This window comes from Malus sylvestris, chromosome 2 (assembly GCF_916048215.2).
Source record: "Malus sylvestris chromosome 2, drMalSylv7.2, whole genome shotgun sequence".
In the NCBI taxonomy this organism is placed as follows: domain Eukaryota; kingdom Viridiplantae; phylum Streptophyta; class Magnoliopsida; order Rosales; family Rosaceae; genus Malus; species Malus sylvestris.
The window spans coordinates 9,862,189-9,881,288 of NC_062261.1; the positions used below are offsets into that span (position 1 = coordinate 9,862,189).

The following is a 19,100-nucleotide window of genomic DNA, read 5'->3' on the forward strand; positions in this document are numbered from 1 at the left end:
TAATACAAGATTATGTATAAAAATTTCTTCACACGACTTGTGTATTAGTAGCTTAAGAGGCTGACAGTAAATTGGTTATTGAAAGTCTCTGTCCTAATAAACAGCTCTCTATATTTATGAATGAACCATGGGATTATTATTATACTTTACTGAATCCATGCATCTTGATTAGCAAATAATTATCATGGAATATTCTCGGGAAAGGGACAACTAAAAGTTAAACGTGAGCTAATAAATCAGTCGATTAAGTGCTTTGCATGACACGTACATAAAACCCAATAACTTTTAACCTAATTAAATAGTTGAAGCCAACAAAGCCTTAAAATAGGAGGAGTTAATCATATATATAAGGTAGCAGGCTAGTAGCCATACTGATTATAATTACAAGCTGATAATAGATTTAACCTATAAGATCAGAGCATAAACATGGGGATCTTAAATAGTCTCATTCTGATATTATAGCAGCTAGCTTGCTAGAACTCAGAATTAGAGACATGAGGAATATTATTACATTAATCAATATGATCTGAAGTAATCATGGGTCATGTGACCGTAGGAATTGAGGCTAAGCTCAAGGGAAGTGCGAGAGCCACCATCGTTGCCGCCATCGGAGCGGTACCAGCCGGAGTAGTAGCCATCCATGGAGGATGACTTGATGTTGCCAAAGCCATGGATGTCTTCACCGTGCATGGGGAAGAGTGGGAGAGTCTCAATCTCTTGGGAAGCTTGCAGATTGTAGTATTCTTCTTCCGTCATATTTTCCTGGTCACCAAACACTGGTTTTGATGAGGATTTCTTGTCAAAGATAGTGTAGGGCGAGGAATATGGATCAACACCAACCCATGATCCATAGTTGTGATTAAAAGTATTATAATTAGATCCACCCACATGACCAGTGCTAGTACTTCCTCCAGATGATATTGAGCACTCCTGCAGTTAACCGAATTTTTTTTTTTTAAATGTACATTTTTCTTACTTGCAAACGATATAATCATCTAAACCATGGGAGAGAGAATCGAACTTGAGTGGAGAGGGGGAGAGCCCACTGCTCTAGCCAAATTGGCAAAGTTAGGTTTGCAATTATACATTTTCAACTGTTGTTTTCATTTTAGTACCACTCCTAGAGAGGAAGATTATATGTACTGTTTAAATCTGGTCCAACTAGTTTGGCTTAATTTGAGAAAGGCGGAAAATTTTTTTCTAGTTCTTAAAGGAAACAAAGGGCCAAATAGTTTCTTCCTTAATATAGAAAATTTTAAATCACTCTATGTAGGGTGTTTTTTTGTTTGTAGATTAATTGATGATTAAACTTGCACTAGCGTGCTCACATGGGGTGCAAGTCTTTTCATCTTTCTTACATTAAATCATTATTGTGTATGAATATAAGTATGTACATTTACATATATGAACTTACCCTAAAGCTCTTCTCCATGGCATTGGATCCATACCCATAGTTTCCCATCTGTGCCCCAACAGAAACATTCACACCAACTGAAGAAGAAGATGCAGAAGAAAACCCTACATATAAAGAAATCCAAATAGTAAAAACTTAAAAAAAAAATGTAGGAAATTTTTTTTAAAATTAAATAGTGAAAAGGGCTGGTATCTAATTACCGGCTGGTGGAGCAGAAATGTTGGAATACTTGCCGTGGTGATTAATGGGTGCTTGTTCATAAGCAGCAGCAGCAGTTGCATTAATATCAATCCCAACCCCTGATGATCTTTGCCTGATATTATTGGATTCTGGTGGTACAGCTGGCACTGGTGGTGCTGCATGATGATGGTGATCAGGAGCAGAAGAAGAAGTGAATCTTTTCTTCTGCCTCTCACGAGCTTTGTGGTTCTGAAACCAATAGAAAACGTTCTTGCCTTCGATCTTGCCGAACTGTCGCAGCTTAGCAGAGATCCTCTGAATCTGCTCAGCGCTGGGTGACCTAATGCCATTGTTGTAGTAAAGGTCCTTCAAGATTTTTATCTGATCAGTTGTGGGTGTCCACCGCGTACTGCTTTGCCTGCACATGATTCCACCCCCCTGCCTGTTGCCTCCGTCTTGTACTTCATTTGGGATCTGTTGAGGGTCCATTGAGAGATTCTTTTGATTACGAGCAAAATTTCTACCCTAAATTACACTAAGGGATAAGAGGAGTGTTTGAACTTGAGGAAGAGAGAAAGGAAATTACAAAGGGAAGCAAACAAAATGATGAGGAAGAGAGAATGAGAGAAAAGGGTGGGTGAGAGAGAGAGAGAGAGAGAGAGGAAGTGCATGAAATTGAATTTAATTTTGGGATTGGGGATCAAAGGGTTATAATTAAGAGGGGGAAGGGGGAGGTGAGGAGAGGTACATGGAGAGACGAAGAGAGGAAATCAGAGAAATATCTGAGAGAGAAAGACTGAAGTTGACAGAGGGAGAGAGGAGAGAGGAGAGAGGGGTTCATAAAAAGGGAAGGGACAAAAGAGGGATTAGAAAGGGTAGGCGTCAGTGGCATAAGAATTACTTGGTTGAAAAGGCATGACCAAGAGGTATATATGAAAATTATTATTTTTGAGGCACTTTGAGAGAGAGAGAGACAGAATAATATAAAATGATATGATGAAGAAGTGATATAATGGATTAGAAAGAAAGAAAGAAGAGAGAGTTCTGAATGAATGAATGAATGGCCATAAAAATGGAATGGGGGATTTAGTGGTTTAAAAAAAAAAAAAGGATTTCCTCCTAAACTTGAAAGGAGCTGCTAAATTCCATATTGAATTTTATAATTAATTAAATTTCTTCTGAACTTGAACTTTAGTTAGTTACAATCCTAAATTTTTATAATTGGTCAATTTTCTCCTTACTTCATATTTTGGAATTTTTCATCCATCTTGGTCAAGTGCATGACACCTTGCAATTGTTTGAGGACAAAAAAGTAATTTTATTTTTAATGCAGGCAACACATTTTTTCTTCTTCTCTTCCACTAGTTCACTCCGTACACTTTTTGTTTGAATTTATCGCCAATGTGGACAACTATGAATCTAATCCATGGTCTTGTTTTTCAGCAACATGTTAGGTTTGTGATACCATTTCATTAGCCTTCACCTTGAGACTTGATTCACATGACCTTCTCGGTTCACCTATTTCAATTCAAAATTAAGAGAAGAAAAGTAACTACTCATTTTAACAAATTTATTATTAGAAACTGGTCAATCATAAACGTCGGGGGAAGTAAATTGGCCAATTATAAAAATTTAGACGGTAAATTGGTCAATTATAAAAGATCAAGAGATAATCGATTAAAATTAAAATTTAAAAAAAATTGATCAATTATAAAAATTCAGAAAAGTAACTGAACAAAATTATAATTTAAAGAAAAGTTAACAACTTTTTGCAAGTTCGGTAGGAAATCTGCGAATACCTCTTCTTTTGGGACAAGGATTGTCTACACTCCCTTTTTCCATGCCCTTCCATGCCCTTCTATTTGTGTGGTCACGGTTAAGTCACGTCAATATTTTATATTACTATTCATTTTTGTCTTATTATCTTTATAAAAAAATAATATAAAATGTTGACGTGGCTTAACCGTGATCACACAAACAGGAGAAAAAAAAAGGGGAGATCAAAATGGTCCTTTATTTTATTTTATTTTATTATCATTAGGCCAAGAGAGCTAGATAGCCCCAGAACCACAAAGATACTCCTGTACTTAGCTAGGGTTGTCATGGGCAAAACTGTAAATTGAACTTGATGAAGTACTTCTCTCTGTGCCTTACTAGGTTCCAAACTGTACTTCGAGGCTTTTCGCCATTAGGGTTTCTATTTTTTGGTTCTTTTACCCCACTTTAAAGCTCTCATATCTTCTCTAGGAAATTCAACCTACAGTAATACAGTAGTTCCTAGAGAATAACTGGAGAAGTAGCAAGGCCATTACAACATGGTAATCAATGCAATTTACTCACAGCTCCTAGCCTCTTATTTTTCATCTTCATCTGTGCAATCTAATCTGATTCTTGACAGAAATATATATATATATATATGTAGAAAAAAATACGTTTTTGAAGTATATAGTTAGGGGTGTGATATCCACACACCCCTTTTTACTTCTCTCACACCTTTTTAGTTTTCGGTCATCGGATCGGATAAATTGAAGAAGATCAACGGACATAAATTAACAAGGAGTGTGTGAGAAGTAAAAAGGGGTGTGTGGATAGCACACCCCTATAGTTATCCCTGCCATTTAGTAATACGATCTAGTGGTATTCTTCTTCATTTGTAAGTGATAGGTCTTAGATTCGATTCTCGTCAAAGACGAATTCGAACTACATTATTACTAGCCCATTATAAGACTAAGCTCACATGATTTCTTTTAGCGTAGATAATATCGTTTGTTCAAAAAAAAAAACGTATATAGTTATCCCCAATTGGTTTACCCTAATTTCATATTGTTCATTATTGTTAAGGTAACATGCATGTACTGTAAGTTATAAACTAATGTTGTTTCCCATTATGAAAGATAAAGATCAAATACATGATCACTATGCTATTGGTGAAAGAGTTGCTACGGGTCATTTGTTAACAAACCGTTGAGCAACAGGTTTTTTGACAAGCAAGGGTAGAGTGATTTTATTGACAAAAAACAATATATACAAGAGGGTACATATTCTTCACTGACCAATTTCTTTGATCTTAAGAGAAAATTGTACTAAGACATCAGATAAACTACTACAAGGCTACTATAAACACAAAAAGAAAATAGTATAAATCTACTACAAAGACGGTAGAATGCTCAACTGAAACCTGAGCTCGTAAACGTTAACGGGTGAACCATTGACGGTCTTGATTTAAAAACCCTTTTTAATCTATGTTTTTGACTTATACTCTTAAGAACAAAACAAACTAATCACCTTTCAACCACCAAAGCATTCTTTGATTCTCTCTTCAATTTATCTTAATTAGTTGCGTGGAGCGTGAAAAAGGAAGAGGGAGCCTGAATCATCACCTAGATTTAAAATTAGCTGCCTATGAAATTACTTTTGGAAATTTTCACAACAACCAGATGTATTATAATGCGTGTATGAAAATATATACCATCCAAACTAAAAATTTTGTAAATTTACCACATACTATATTTAGTGTGGATGTACCACCTAAATCAATCTTTGCTAGAAATTTGATCAAAATTTATTTTGTTTCGGTATATGAGCACTTTTTCATGAGACATTATTTCTTCGCTTATACTTTCGGTGACGAAACAAGGTATAGGCGCCAGCATAATCAGGTTTCTTGTAGTGCATGTTAGTGGAAAATTGCGTGTGTGACTAAGTTCAAATCTCATGAATCACAATGAAATATAACAAACTTAGTAATGCTTTAGAGAACACAAGTCAAAAATTAAAAAACTTCATAGTTCTAACAGATTCATTTGTTGAACAAAACTAACCAACTAGAATTTAATCATCACTTGCAAAAAAACGTTACTGTTAGCTGGAGATGTTTTTGGACACTGCCATTCGTAAACATACCTTAAACATGAAAGAAATCTTATTAATTAAAAGAGTGTTGCACAAGCACAAGTGCAGGTAGCGATGATCCTATTTCTGTACAGAGAGAGAAAGGGAGGGAGAGATGGGAGAGATGGGAGAGATGAGGGAGGATAGAGCAAATATCAAGGAGTAAAGTGCAAAGAAAGAATCCATGGTGTCATCCTATGTCTGTAGCAGTCCTTTATGCGACGGAGCACGCGCTTCAAAATAAATGCCAAAGCATTAAATATGGTGTGTGTCATGGTTTCTGGAGTTCTCATGCATGCATGTCTCTAGGTTCATCATCAAATCATTCTTTGCCACTGCCACTTTGTTTGTACCATCATCTCTATATAATTCTCACACACGCAATCTACTGCACTATACAGATGAACCCTAAACTCCAACTGGGGTTTATATCCTTTTCCTAATATATAATTCATCAATATTCCTCTTTAAGTACATGCGTCTGTGCTTTGAAGACAAGAGACTAACCCTAATGCCCTCAACCTCAATTGGGTTTTATGTGAATTACTTTCTTAATTCATTAATATTACTCTTTTTTTTTTCCGGTTACAAAGAGTTTCAAATCTTGAATCTTTAACCTACTTCTAGTTATTGTACCCTATCCATTCTCACCATTGCACTAACCCAATGACTTTCATTCACGATATTCCTCTTTAATCATACATATTTTTTCAAATAAGAGACTAAATCACGTATGTCTAAGCAAGCAAGAACTTGTACATGTTTATATAGTTACCAGAGATTATTGAACCCCAAATCTATATATTGCTATATGTGGAACTTGTATTGATATTAGTATGACTATGAGAGAGCCTTCAAAACCAATACATTAGGAGGCAGTTGCATCTCTTTTTTTTTTTTTGGTCATTGGAGACCTACTTTAAATTGAGAGTTAACGGAAGACTTGGTACAAAATCGAACGCAGTGACGTTCTAGAATTCAACCAACCCCACTTAGTGAGATAAGACTTAGTTGTTGTTATTGTATACTAAATGTTAAAAGAAAGTTTCAGTACGTTACAAACCAACAAGAAGAAATTTACATCTTTCCTTTTCTCACTAAACTTTTGGTCAAATGGACAAATAGAAGCATTGTTTAAACACTAAACTTGTACGTGTTATATAGTTACGTTGACAAAGATCGAACCCTTACTCTATCACATTGCTAGAACTTGCATTGAAGTTAGTATTGCACCTTCATTGTTTTCCTTGGCGAACTAGTTTAAACTTGTTATTGTTCTATACTCATGTTATTAAAAAAAGTTCAATACTTTACAATATTACAAACCAACAAGAATCAATTTTACATCTTTTACTCATGTTATTAAAAAAATTCAACATACAAAATTACAAACCAACAAGAATCAATTTTACATCTTTTACTCATTTTATTAAAAAAGTTCAATATACAAAATTACAAACCAACAAGAATCAATTTTACATCTTTTATTTTTTTACACACAACTTTTGGACAAAAGGAAGCATTCTTTCGTGAATTCAACCAGTCTCATTCCCTTTCTCAATAATCCTGACTACTGTTGTACATGCCCATCTCTCTTTCTCCTCTGTCTCTCTCTCATTTCAACTTTTACAGATTGCATAATATGTTTGATATTGACAGTGCTATCATCATGAGATTTCCTTTCCCTTTCATGCATTTACATGGAGGGTTTGGGACTCTGAGCCTCTTTCTCTCTCTCTCTCTAGCCAATTAGCCAAAGCCAATAGGAGGAGGAGTGTTGAGAGATGTGGGTTTTTGTTCCTTTGTCTAAATGGATAATGTAAGTGAGATTAAATTTGTTGACTAAATTTTATAAACTAAATGACATGGTAGTTTATGATTAAATTATTACTTAAGTATTGATTAACGTACTTATTTCATATTAATGACACATCATTTAGTTTACAAATTTAGTCTACAATTTAAATTTCCCTAGCATTACCCTTATTCAAATAGTCAGTCTTGTAATTCTTTGATGATCAACTTTTAGACTTGATTTGCCAGTGAAATTGTATATCTGTCCCCTTCTTATCCAAATTCTGAGCTGCTTACCTCATAATTGAGTGGCTTTAGTGTGCATAGCCGCTGTGAGTACACTTCCTTTTCTTTCGTGTAATCATCTTTTGGATGTTATTTTCTTCCCATATCTCTCTCAAGATACATCTCAATAATATCACCCCAGATCTCCCTCCCTCCCTCTCTCTCTCTCTCTCTCTCTCTCTCTCTCTAGACTACTATGGTAAGTAGTCTCACTGTCTTTTGGCTCCTTTCTGTTAAGTCTAAGACAAAGACTTGCAACTACAATCTAGACTAAACCCTAGCCACAAGTTTCTCTCCTAATTCATTTTCTTGGCTTTGAAATATTAATTCAGAATAAATATTCATATACAGGACAGAACTAGAAGTTTCTTATAGTACGGACAATCCGAAAAATAATTAAGAAAACCTTATTATAGTATGGCTTATACTCAGTATAATAATGTTACAAAAATTTCAGTGTAATAGTGAAAAGTGGCAAAGTGGAGCAAAATATTAATATATGAGAGGCGGGTGAGGGGTTTTTTGTTTGAATAACAAAACAAGAGCCTTTTGGTCATATAAATACCTGATATGGAGTCGAAGTATTATGAATGTACATTTGATGTTAGATACATATATTTTTTTCAAAAATAACTCTTGTATATATATAAATGCATATGCAGCTTAACAAACAAACTGCTTGAGGGCATCTGCCCTCAATAATGGACCTTCATTAGCTTCGTCCATGCTAATACCCAATATGATAATTAATGGGAATGATTTCAAATGATAATATATCACAATTTCAAAATTACAAATTTGTTAGGTTGTCTCTTGCCTGCCCATGGATTAAGCAGCAATTCGAAAGGTTAAGCTATTTGGGAATCTTTGGATCTACACTTATTTTCAACTTCCCAAATCATTTCGTCGCTTACTACGTCATTCCTCGTTTAAACCTCGCCCTTAACTTTATTTAAGGTTATGCCATCTCCTAAGGTGCTACTAAATGGAAGGATCTTATCAACATCCATGAATGATAAATCATAGCCGAGATCAAATTGCCGAATCGAAAAAATTGGGTGCTATCTTATAGCTTTGTATTAGCTAATTAAATTTGCGAGTTTGAGGTAAGCAGAGTCGAACTGCTGGCATCCGCAACCGAGTAAACCACCACCTCTCAAGCCCCCGACCAATTCTACCATAGAGGCCAATGATAGACAATAACCCTTCCCCCCCCCCCCCCCCCCAAAAAAAAATAACACAACTTACAACTTTCATTGTACTGTGCTCTCCAAAGAGTAACTCTTCTTAAAATCTCAAAAGGAAAGGGTGATGAATTGGAATCCCATTTCTTGTGGTTCCAGAGGATCTAGCTACAGGAGAACCAGGAACAGAGAGTTTTCCCCCATTTCAGTGTAGTAGTGGAAACTGGCAAAATGATGAAAAAAATATTAAACATGAGAGGCGGGAGAGGGGTTTTTCGGTTTGAATGATGGAACAAGAACACTTTTGCTCTTATAATATCTGATATAGAGTAAAAGTAGTATGAATATTAGATATATATATATTTTCTTCAAAGATAACACACGTGTGTGTGTGTGTAACTACAGTTTGCAGCTTAACAAACGAATTACTTGAGAATGGGCAATTGCTTCTAGTGAACCTCCATTGGCGCCGTCCATGTTCATATACATACCGAAAGTTTTACTGTACTCCGGTATATGAAATATTAATATGCACATATGAATAGGAAGTTGAATGTGTAGCTAATAATCAAACAGTAAGGATAAAACAATGACAAATATCAGTGTATATACACCGATGCATACTAAAAGCTCGTATATAAATAAGTGCATTTCCTTTTAAATATGTTGAACATATACAAGCCAAGAAACTTGCCTAGAATAGTTAGAATCTCTCACATACCATATGAATGCTATTTGCCTTTGCCTACTAGCTAGGCTACACATAGGCTGCTACTCCATGCTTTTGAAGTTTGATGGCAGCTGAGCGCAGTTTACCCCCTTCATGTGGTTTAATATGCTTTGTTTCTACAGCACACTAGGGTAGTAGGGGTGGCACCATGGGAGCTAGAGTGGAGCCCACTCCCCACGCATATATAATTGATGCAGGTTTGGCCCTTTGGGGGGTTTCAGGTTTGGCATGTAAGTTGCAGCATTTGCGGTTTTATTGGACCACACCATCGGCCACTGTTATGTTCGAAGTTCATGCCTCCCTCTGTGATAGTTAGCGATTGGCAACCGTTATGACGGGTGGGTAACCGTGGTTATTTACCCATAACCGTTTATGCTCATACCCGTATAACTGTTTACTCGTTGGGTAATTGCCTAAACAATTATACCCATACCCATAACCGTTTATAAACGGTTAATCATACTTATTTAACCGTAACCGTTTAATACCCGTTTACCCTTTTTAACCTGTTTATTTTTGTTACCATTACCCATTTTTCACATGTCTACATGTTTTTTAACAACTTGAAAATTTAAAAAAAAAAAAAAAACTGTCATAATTTTTTTTTTTTTACAATTAAACACATTTATAGGTACAATCATCATACATTTCCTTATTTTAATTTTTTAAGTCCTTATACCGTTCCAATAATTGAAATAATAGTTTACGGACGATATTTTTAAATGTTACCAATGAAGGTAATATAATATTTGCTAAGTATTCTTGGGTTACGAAAACTGTTTAGAATACAGTATTCTTGGGTTATTTAACCCATAATGTAAAGTATTAACATAATATATATATATATATATATATAATGAGCTACATTTTTTTATAATTAGCTACTACAGTCAATAGCATTTATCTAAGTTTTGTCCGATAGAGAACATGATTTGTGTTAATTTTACATGTTAGAGTTAATGTAGAAATATAGAGAATAATCTGAATGATGACTTTGAGGTACGACTTGAATCATTTCCTTAAAGTGTTATTTGCCCCCACTCGAATGAGTTTGCTAAAGGGTTCTTGGCAAATCACTTCCAGGATACAAGAAAGTATGAAATATTCGATTAGCAAAATCGAATTGTATTCCCTTAGAAATAACTAGAAAGAAATTGTATGAATGTTATGGAGAGAGGAGAGAGCAAAGAAATTATGCAGACAATAAATTTCTGAATGATTTTCTCTTCTTCCAATGTTATCAATATATAGAGAGAATTGCACATGTTCAAGTTAATTGAAAATACATAACTTTTGAAGTCATATTAGTTCAATAGGTCATGTATGTTTAAACATATACAAAGCATTATCCAAAAAGCATTTTAATGAGTATGCCTGATGGAGAGCACCAATTACCTAAAGGCCATATTTGTTAGGAGAAGGATTACACTTGTTGACTATGAATCATGTCTTTTCGGCAACAATCAAAAGATGCAGGATTCAAATTGAAGATATGTGATTGTTGGGTTAATAACCCAACTTCCCATCCCTTGTCAAATAGCCATGTATATATATATATAAATTTTTTTTTTAAATATTCAACATTACATATATAAAATAAATGGGTAAACAGTTATCTTTTTATAACCGCGGTTAATACTCATAACCACCCATTTAAATTTCACAGGTAAACAGTTATACCCATAACCGTTTATTTATCTAAACGGTTACCCATAACTGTAACCGTGAAGTTTAAATGGGCGGGTAACCGCGGGTATTTTGCCCATCCTCGTATTGCATGTGTTGAGGTGTTTTCATTTTCTATTTTTTTTGTTGAGAAATTATAATGATGTCATGTGGTTTGACTAAGGTCACCTTCAAGAAACTAATATTTTAATAAACAGTGCATGATCAATTTTCTTACTATCTCTAACAGAGGGCTAAAGGGTCATAGGGCCAAACATAACCCTGTGACCAAGGTATAAAATATCGATGATATCAGAAATATCGGTAGTCCAAAAATACGGAAATATCGATGGAAACATCGGGATATTATCGATATCGATAAAAATAATATGGAAACCACGGAAATTGTAAGAAAAACTTGGAAATTTTTATTGAAACTTTGTAGGATGTTTATTTAGTCAATTATCTATTAGTTTATCACAAAAAAATTGAAGGAAATGCATTGCATGATGGATTTAACTGATTTAAGTTGATTATATAGCGAGCTGGCAAACATTGTGAATGTAGAAAATATGTAGTAATTAATGAAAGAAGTTTAAACACACCATAATCATTTATATATAATAAATTAGTACAATATTTTACACTTTATACATTGCATGATAAGATACATGAGTGACTTAGTACCACATAGAGTTCCTATGAGGTTCAAAATTTTCACTATCTTCATCATCTCTATTTGTAAAGTAAGTGTATTGTGAAGAGTGGTCAGCAACCATGTCAATGGTTTTCAAGAACCAAAACCCAAAAGTCAATAGGAAACCGAATACTTCGGTATTTTTCGAGATTTCGGGATTACCAAACAAATGGGATTTGGAAACCAATCCCATATCGAAAACTTCAGGATGGGATTCTCGAACTTCAGGATGGTTTTGGTTTGGGATTTTTCGGTTTGGGTTTGGGACTTTTTTGGTTTGGTTTGGGATTTTCGGAAATTTTTTCCAGCCCTAGATATGTAAGTGACCAAATAAAAATTAGAAAAATAAAAAAAAAACCACATGCCATTGACTAAGTAATTAATTGACACAATTTAAAATATAATGCCACAAAATTTTTGGAATATGTGCAAATTTGTTTCTTGTAAAAAGAATTCAAAACAAAACCATAGATATAAATATTTTAGCATATTATTACAACAACATAAGTGATATGATGGTTAAAGCGTTAAGAGTCAAATGGGAGGGGTTCAAATCCCTCTATGCTCAAAATTGAGACTTTTTAGAAATTTTCAAGTATTTTTGGATTTCATATCACAATAATATAGTTAATATCGTGATATTATTGATATCGATAATATCGCGATATTTTGACGAAAACGCATTGGATACCCATTAAAATATCGGTAACTCAAAAAAACGAAAATATCGGCGAAATATCGCCAATGTTTTAGATATTTTGGTCCTTGCCTGTGACAGAAAAACCTTCTCCAACCGAGGGCCAAACACAATTTATTATTTAAATTTAAAAACAACAACAACTTAAATTTATAGGAAAAAATGAGAATTTTTTAATATATATTTTAAAAATTTTGGTGAAAAAAAAATTTCAAATCTAACAGTAATTGACGTTAGCTAGCCGTTGGATTTGAATTTTTTTGGCCTATAAATAGGGTGGATATTGGGCTATAATTCATGTTGTTAAATGTTTTTTTTATGTTGTTTAATGTTATTTAATGTTGTTTAATGTTACTTAATGTTATTAAATGTTGTTTAATGGCTTAGGAAGTAATAGGAAACAAAAATAGAATTTTTAAATTAAAAAAAAGCCCGCCCCAGAGCTGGCTGGCTGGTTCATTTGGGCCAGCCGATTGGCCCTTTGGCCATTTTTTGTTCAGTGGGGCCCACAAACCCTATGGCCTGGCCCTCGGTTGGTAACGGTTTTTAGGCTATTTTCAGCCATTTTGACCATTCGGTTGGAGATGACCTAAATGATAGGAGGAGGACTAGAGATGTCAAAGTTTGAACTTGAGTCCGGGTTGATTGAGTAAAAATAAAAGGAGAGTAGAATTCATGCCATAAATATTTTGTGGGGGTAAATGTGCTAGGTCTAATCTAAGATAAAATTAAACAAATCATATTATATCATATGTTGTGGTGGATCTATGGTTCGAATCTTGGATGGTCTCAATGTTAGAGGTCTAAGTTTTTTAGATGGAAATAGAGAGCGAAGCCCCCAAACAAAATTTCAATTTATTCACATAGGCATTTCGTCAAACACTTGATGAGTAATATCGAGAGAATTTGTCGAGTGTTATCCATGCGACCTGTCCAGATATACCCAACAGGTATTACATCAAACACTTGGTACAAAGGGACCCCTACAAATCATTCAGAGAATCTTCGAAAGAACTTTGGGTGATCATGTGACCACGTAGATCTCAATATGCATCTGCCTCTGATCATATGTATAACTACAATCCTCAAACATATAAGGTGGAATGTACATGTTCCTCGACTCAAGTGATATCAAAGGTTAAAAGGTGCACAAATTTCATGAACAATGAACTTTTACTTTGTTGGAAGATGTCCTGAGTTAAATCACGTTGGCGACATTTGTTAATAAATGAAAGAAAACGTCTTTGTACGGAACGTTTGGAAACAACTATGATGCTATAGTGTTTGAGTAGTAATATAAACACCAACTTTTATGACGGTAAACTCAATATTTTGTGTGTTTACTATAAGAAAGATGTCACATGCTATGAATTTGGAAAGTTAAAAAGGAGCGGGGCATATGAAATGAGGAGATTGACTGAAATTTAAAATTACGAGAAGAAGTGAGAAACCAATCAAAAGTCTCATTAGTAACAAATCTGTTAGTTATGATGGAAAGATGAGAGATTTTTTAGTGCGACCGTTACACGAGGTGGTACATTATGTGTTTTTATATAAATTGTGGGATATGTGTGTTAAAAGATTAATAACTTAAAAATTAAAATTTTCCACCACTTACATAGAAACACGTGATGTATCATCCGTGTTGCTATCACAACTAAAAATTTCTCTGGAAATAGAATAAAGGGAAATATATAACATTTTATTAATTATGTTGACAATAAAAGTTCTCTTAATACAAATTTTTTTGAGAATCGTTAATAACAGTTCAAATTAGTCATCATAACTCCTCCCTTCGCTAGGAAGGATTAAGAAAGGACTATTTTAGCATGTTAATAAAAAAAGGGTGATACCAAACCAACAAAGCTCCTTACTTTGTAAGAATCAAGAGAAATGTCTGTCGTACATTGTCTTACTCTTGTTTTGTAAACAATATGTTTCTACAACTCTAACCCGTAACCTTTCGGTCACAAAGGAGCAACTTTTCCGTTGAGTTAGGGCTCACCCTCTTTTTTAGAATGCTAATAATGGCTCCTAAAACTATTTGCACCACATTGTAATAGAGATGAGAAGTTCCTACGGTGGATTATCTATGATGTGATCAATACACGAATACAATGTTTTATAAGTGAGCATTAAAAGCTTATTTTTCTGGCCATCCTAAAATTTAGGGAGAGATTGTTTTCTGGTCTAATCTATAGCCATGGATCTACGATAGAACCCGGCTGTAAATCCCGGTCGGTTCACTTACAATCCCGATAGAACCCAACTGTAAATCCGGGTCGGTTCACTTACGATCCCAATAAGTGAACCCGAAAACATGGCCCCGGTTAGGTTCAATAAGCGAACCCAAAACCATGGCCATGGAACCCTGATCCCAAACCATGGCCAGTCCAGTCAGGCAGCCCAAGGCCATGGCCCAAGGGAGTACGAAATAAGAATAAAGGCACTCTTTGTAGGAGTCAAAAAGCAAAGGAATTGAAGGTACAAAAGAGCAGCAGAAAATTCCCAGAAACTGTAACTGCGTCTGTAACGAAAAGAGCAGGAAAAAGTAAAGAATATGGAATAACATTCGAGCTCAAAATCAACAACGATAATGTGTTCTTATTCCAACAAGTGCCAATTACCAATCTACATTTCATTTTCATCTCAACAATGAAAATATACGGCTCAAACCGGCCAGAAACTTGAGTGGACGTTCAAACACAAGAAACTTGAGCATGCGTAAAAAATTCAGTTTCACAAACATAAAACCAAGGAAAGAACAACTGATATCTCCTATCATCAAACGATACCACACTCAACAGATTGCAATCAATTGCTGAGGTACATAAGCAGCAATATGCTACAAACAACCAGCTTTCAGTTGGTTCAACAACTATATAGTACAACTCACACATATGTTTTAAACTCACAAAGCCGATAGGGCGAGGTGATAATCTAGTTATGGGGCATATGCCTTATAAGCTATAGAAAAATAATACCAATAAAACTGTGGTGGCATTCCAGCAAGTTGCATTTATGTCCACCACCTTCGCCGCATCCTCTGAACTTCCATCTATACTCAAACATGCATATTGCTCTTGTAAAAGAAGAAACCAAAACACAGTTGACATGCCTAAAGTAGATGTAGAAAGATACAAATCCAAACGATATCTTTTATCTCTTTAGGAAATTAAATGTAAGAACCTTGACGAAAGGTTGAAGGGGGCCAACTGCAACACTTGTACTGGCAAAGAAGTTAGCCATCATCAACTAGCTCTCAAAATTCACGTTGACCCTTCCCCGGTTCCACCTATTTCCAGATCCACGTCGACTCCAACTTGACTCTCGGGGCTCTGAGTAGAACTCATGTCTGTCGGCAGATCCCCTAATTTCTGAGTGGAACTCACGTCTGTCAGCAGATCCCCTAATTGGCTGCCTCCTCATCTGAGGTTGGCTCCTAGGTGAATTTAATCTAGTTTTCTTGTCCTCTTCAAAGGATAGTGGTTGAAGATCCTGTAGATCAGGCTCTGGAACATAACCATTCGGCCGTTTGGTTTCATCCATTCTTCTAAATGTGATTGATATCCTAATATATACAATAACAAGCAGGTAAATATCCTGAAGACAAATAATTAATACAAGCAACCACAAAAAGACAATAATTATATTGCACAGTTTTAACTCTTACCGTTTTGTAGGTACTGGAGGCACACAATGCTTAGCTACATCAGCCCCCCTTCCGTTTAAAACCAGAACAGACCTGCATGGGAAAATGCTGACTCTTGAGACATTTGAATCCATGAAAAGGTTGGTGCATATATCAAAACTATAAATAAAATGTAATGGCAAACAATAGGTAGAGTCTAAACAAGGGCGGTAAATACACAGGCACAAAGGATGACATGCTTACCCAACTGGCAAGGGAATGGCAAATGAACCTTCAAACTCGCCAGGACCAATGATCTTTAAGTTTGAACCAAAAACTATGTTGCACTCACCAAGAAAGGACACGGTACAGAAAGGTCGAACAAAATCATGGTTGTCAATATGTGGAGGTATACAGTCCCCTTCATCATATACATTGACGATGCAACTATCAGGTACACAAGTCGGGGGAAGCACATGCCATTTTACCAGCCTCCTAATGATCACCTTGAAAAGTTGAGGTATGGGATCGACAACATCATCGCGTAGGATACCAGGTGGATTACCATACTTATCCTGTAACCAACACAGCACAACAGAACATAAAAATCAGTATCACTTTAAAGTTCCTTTGAGCAAAGTTCAGAAATAATACCCACTAGAATAACAATGTAGCTGATTTCTACAAAATGTCAGTCAAGTAAGAAATTGAAATTAAATATAAATGCCATAGCAAAAAGGCATACCACTGCATAATTGTAGCAACAGCCGAACTGAATGGTTACTCGTCGCTTGCCCCTAATCCACTTTTGAGGTGCTGTATACGTACGTGCTGCAAGAATTTCAGAACAGGTTAGCCAAAAGATCATACATCTCCTAATAAGAATTAAATTACATCAATATAATAAAATGCAACTAGAAAATCCTGAAACAAGTTTGAGCTAAATAATAGACTTTTCATATTTTCTGTATAAAGAAAAAATACATAAAAGATAACTTACAACTCGTCGTGAAAAGAGAGGGGGAACCTTAACATTTGGCACATACATACCACTGAAAAAAGTTCTTTGGCAACTTACAACGAAATTGATAAATAAATAAAATTTGAGGAACAAAATAGATGTAAATTCATAAAAGAAAATCGAAGACATTATGTGCATTCCACACAACTAACATTCTAGCTAGGCAAAGAAGGTTTACCAATAAGGCCTACGTATCAAGTCATCACAGATAGGGAAAACATGTTATTGGAAACATTACAAATATATATACACAAACACACACACATATAACATGTACAAAAACAAGAAGAAATATCAACAGGAAGATCAAGTACTGTAATGGCATTCCGAAAGCAAAGAACTAACCTTTTAATAAACCATTCCTGCCCATCTCTTGAAGCTTATAAACATAATCAACAATCCTATTCTGTTCCGCCGCACTGAAGATACCAGTGTGGAGCTCAAGCCCATCGACAATGTTAACCAATTTCCCATTAATCCTCTCCAAACAAATATAATCTTTCTTCCTCCTAACATTCGTGATCCTAAAGTGTTCCCTCTGCTCCCTAGACAATGTAGACTTCGTAATCCTCAACTTTCCAGTCGCCTCGTTCACATTGACCACCCGCTTATTCAACTCATGCTCTTCCTCTTCTTCCAGCTCATCTTCCTGTGCCATATCGGCCCACGACATTCGAGGGCTTGGAGTCTCTAATAAGGGGGCCAATCCACTGTTAGAAGTTTCTGGGTCGGGTTCCGACATCCCCTGAGCTCCGTCGTCCCAATTACCTAGTGACTTTGTGTCATCATCATGATGCTCCTCACCATTATCATAATCACTACCCACCTGCAATTCCTTGCTCTCCGTATTCAAATCTCCCGAATTCTCATCCGGGTGAACGGGTTTCGAATCCCCACCAAGTTCTTCAATTCCCAAATCACAAAATCCCATTAAGGATATGCCAAAACACAAATTCAAAATTCAAAATTCAAAATTCTTCTGTGTACAGGACAACATAAATACTGAAACTTTTTACTTCTACACACTTTCTAGCCCTAAATTTTCTCAGGAAACAAACAGAAAGTGAAAAAAAATCGTACCTGGGCCGAGAGAGCGGACGCGATCGGCGAGTTTGGCGGAGCAGTGTGGACAAAGATCTCTGGTGAGAAAGGAGAGCCAGGTTGAGAGAAACTCCGAGGCGATTCGGAGCTCCGATGGCTGATACGCTACGAGGAACGGGTCCTCCGGTTCGACCCGGTTGTTATCGGCCGTGTTGTCGGTCATGGATTGGTGGGGCTGGGTTGCTCCGGCTTGTTGACTGGGCGAGTGGATGTTTTTGCTTTGGAAAAGAGAGATGCTAAAGAGCGGGTAGCCAAAAGCGTACTTTAGTGACTGTAAAACCTTCGCCGAGGGGTTTGTAATAATGGAGATGGAGGAGGGGTAGTTTGGTATTTACGAGGGGTGGTCAAAGGTGGATCCGGGTAGGATTTGGAATTTGAGATCCTCGTCCAACAGCTTGTGTTGGGCTATAATAAAAGCTTGCCCACTTGTCCGAGTCCAATCAACAATTTCATTCCTAATTGGGATATGAGAAAGAGTTTGGCTCCTTAAGGTTGAAGAAGGGTTCTTTCTTAAAATATAAAGTCGCTTAGTTATAGAATTTTATGTTTATAATCGAAACTGTTTATATTTTAAATTATTTTGTTAAATTACTTTGTAAGGTTAATCTCTGAAAGAAAAAAAATCAATTAAAACTAAGATAATTTAGTAAATTGACTGAAACAAAATGATAGACGGTTTGTAATACTTTTACTAGATCTGTTCTTTTTAGTAAATCAATTATTTTGTAAGGTTAATTTCTATAATAAAAAAATCAATTAAAACTAAGATAATTTAGTAAATCAATTGAAACAAAATGATAAACGGTTTGT

General features: G+C 35.5%; 2 protein-coding genes across 4 annotated transcripts; both read right to left on the bottom strand.

Annotated features, from left to right (window-relative positions):
- Positions 1-316: 316 nt before the first annotated feature.
- On the bottom strand, positions 317-2,415 carry LOC126588605 (protein WUSCHEL-like). Of its 3 annotated transcripts, none has more exons than XM_050253716.1 (3): positions 1,615-2,415; positions 1,415-1,491; positions 317-930 (listed from the first exon to the last, which is right to left on the bottom strand). In XM_050253716.1, exons 1-3 carry the CDS (start codon positions 2,081-2,083, stop codon positions 517-519), a joined length of 960 nt encoding a protein of 319 aa, XP_050109673.1. In that variant the 5' UTR covers positions 2,084-2,415; the 3' UTR covers positions 317-516. The 3 variants fall into 3 exon arrangements, with proteins under 3 accessions (XP_050109673.1, XP_050109680.1, XP_050109668.1); XM_050253723.1 differs by having other exon boundaries at positions 317-762; positions 1,415-1,518; XM_050253711.1 differs by having other exon boundaries at positions 1,415-1,518.
- A 12,700-nt stretch (positions 2,416-15,115) lies between these two features.
- Positions 15,116-18,555, bottom strand: LOC126588511 (RNA demethylase ALKBH9B-like). Its single transcript, XM_050253621.1, has 6 exons — positions 18,270-18,555; positions 17,535-18,092; positions 16,914-16,999; positions 16,433-16,743; positions 16,211-16,282; positions 15,116-16,108 (listed from the first exon to the last, which is right to left on the bottom strand). Exons 1-6 carry the CDS (start codon positions 18,451-18,453, stop codon positions 15,793-15,795), a joined length of 1,527 nt encoding a protein of 508 aa, XP_050109578.1. The 5' UTR covers positions 18,454-18,555; the 3' UTR covers positions 15,116-15,792.
- Positions 18,556-19,100: the final 545 nt, after the last annotated feature.

Bases quoted from the DNA above. Each gene is read 5' to 3' on its own strand.
- LOC126588605 (XM_050253711.1), bottom strand. From the start codon at position 2,083: ATGGACCCTCAACAGATCCCAAATGAAGTACAAGACGGAGGCAACAGG. The intron at 1,519-1,614 runs GTAATTAGATAC...CTTTATATGTAG, and splicing joins CATTTCTGCTCCACCAGCCG to GGTTTTCTTCTGCATCTTCT. The intron at 931-1,414 runs GTAAGTTCATAT...GGTTAACTGCAG, and splicing joins CCATGGAGAAGAGCTTTAGG to GAGTGCTCAATATCATCTGG.
- LOC126588511 (XM_050253621.1), bottom strand. From the start codon at position 18,453: ATGACCGACAACACGGCCGATAACAACCGGGTCGAACCGGAGGACCCG. The intron at 18,093-18,269 runs GTACGATTTTTT...TGGGAATTGAAG, and splicing joins CGTCCGCTCTCTCGGCCCAG to AACTTGGTGGGGATTCGAAA. The intron at 16,744-16,913 runs GTATGCCTTTTT...TGTTGGTTACAG, and splicing joins GTTGCTACAATTATGCAGTG to GATAAGTATGGTAATCCACC.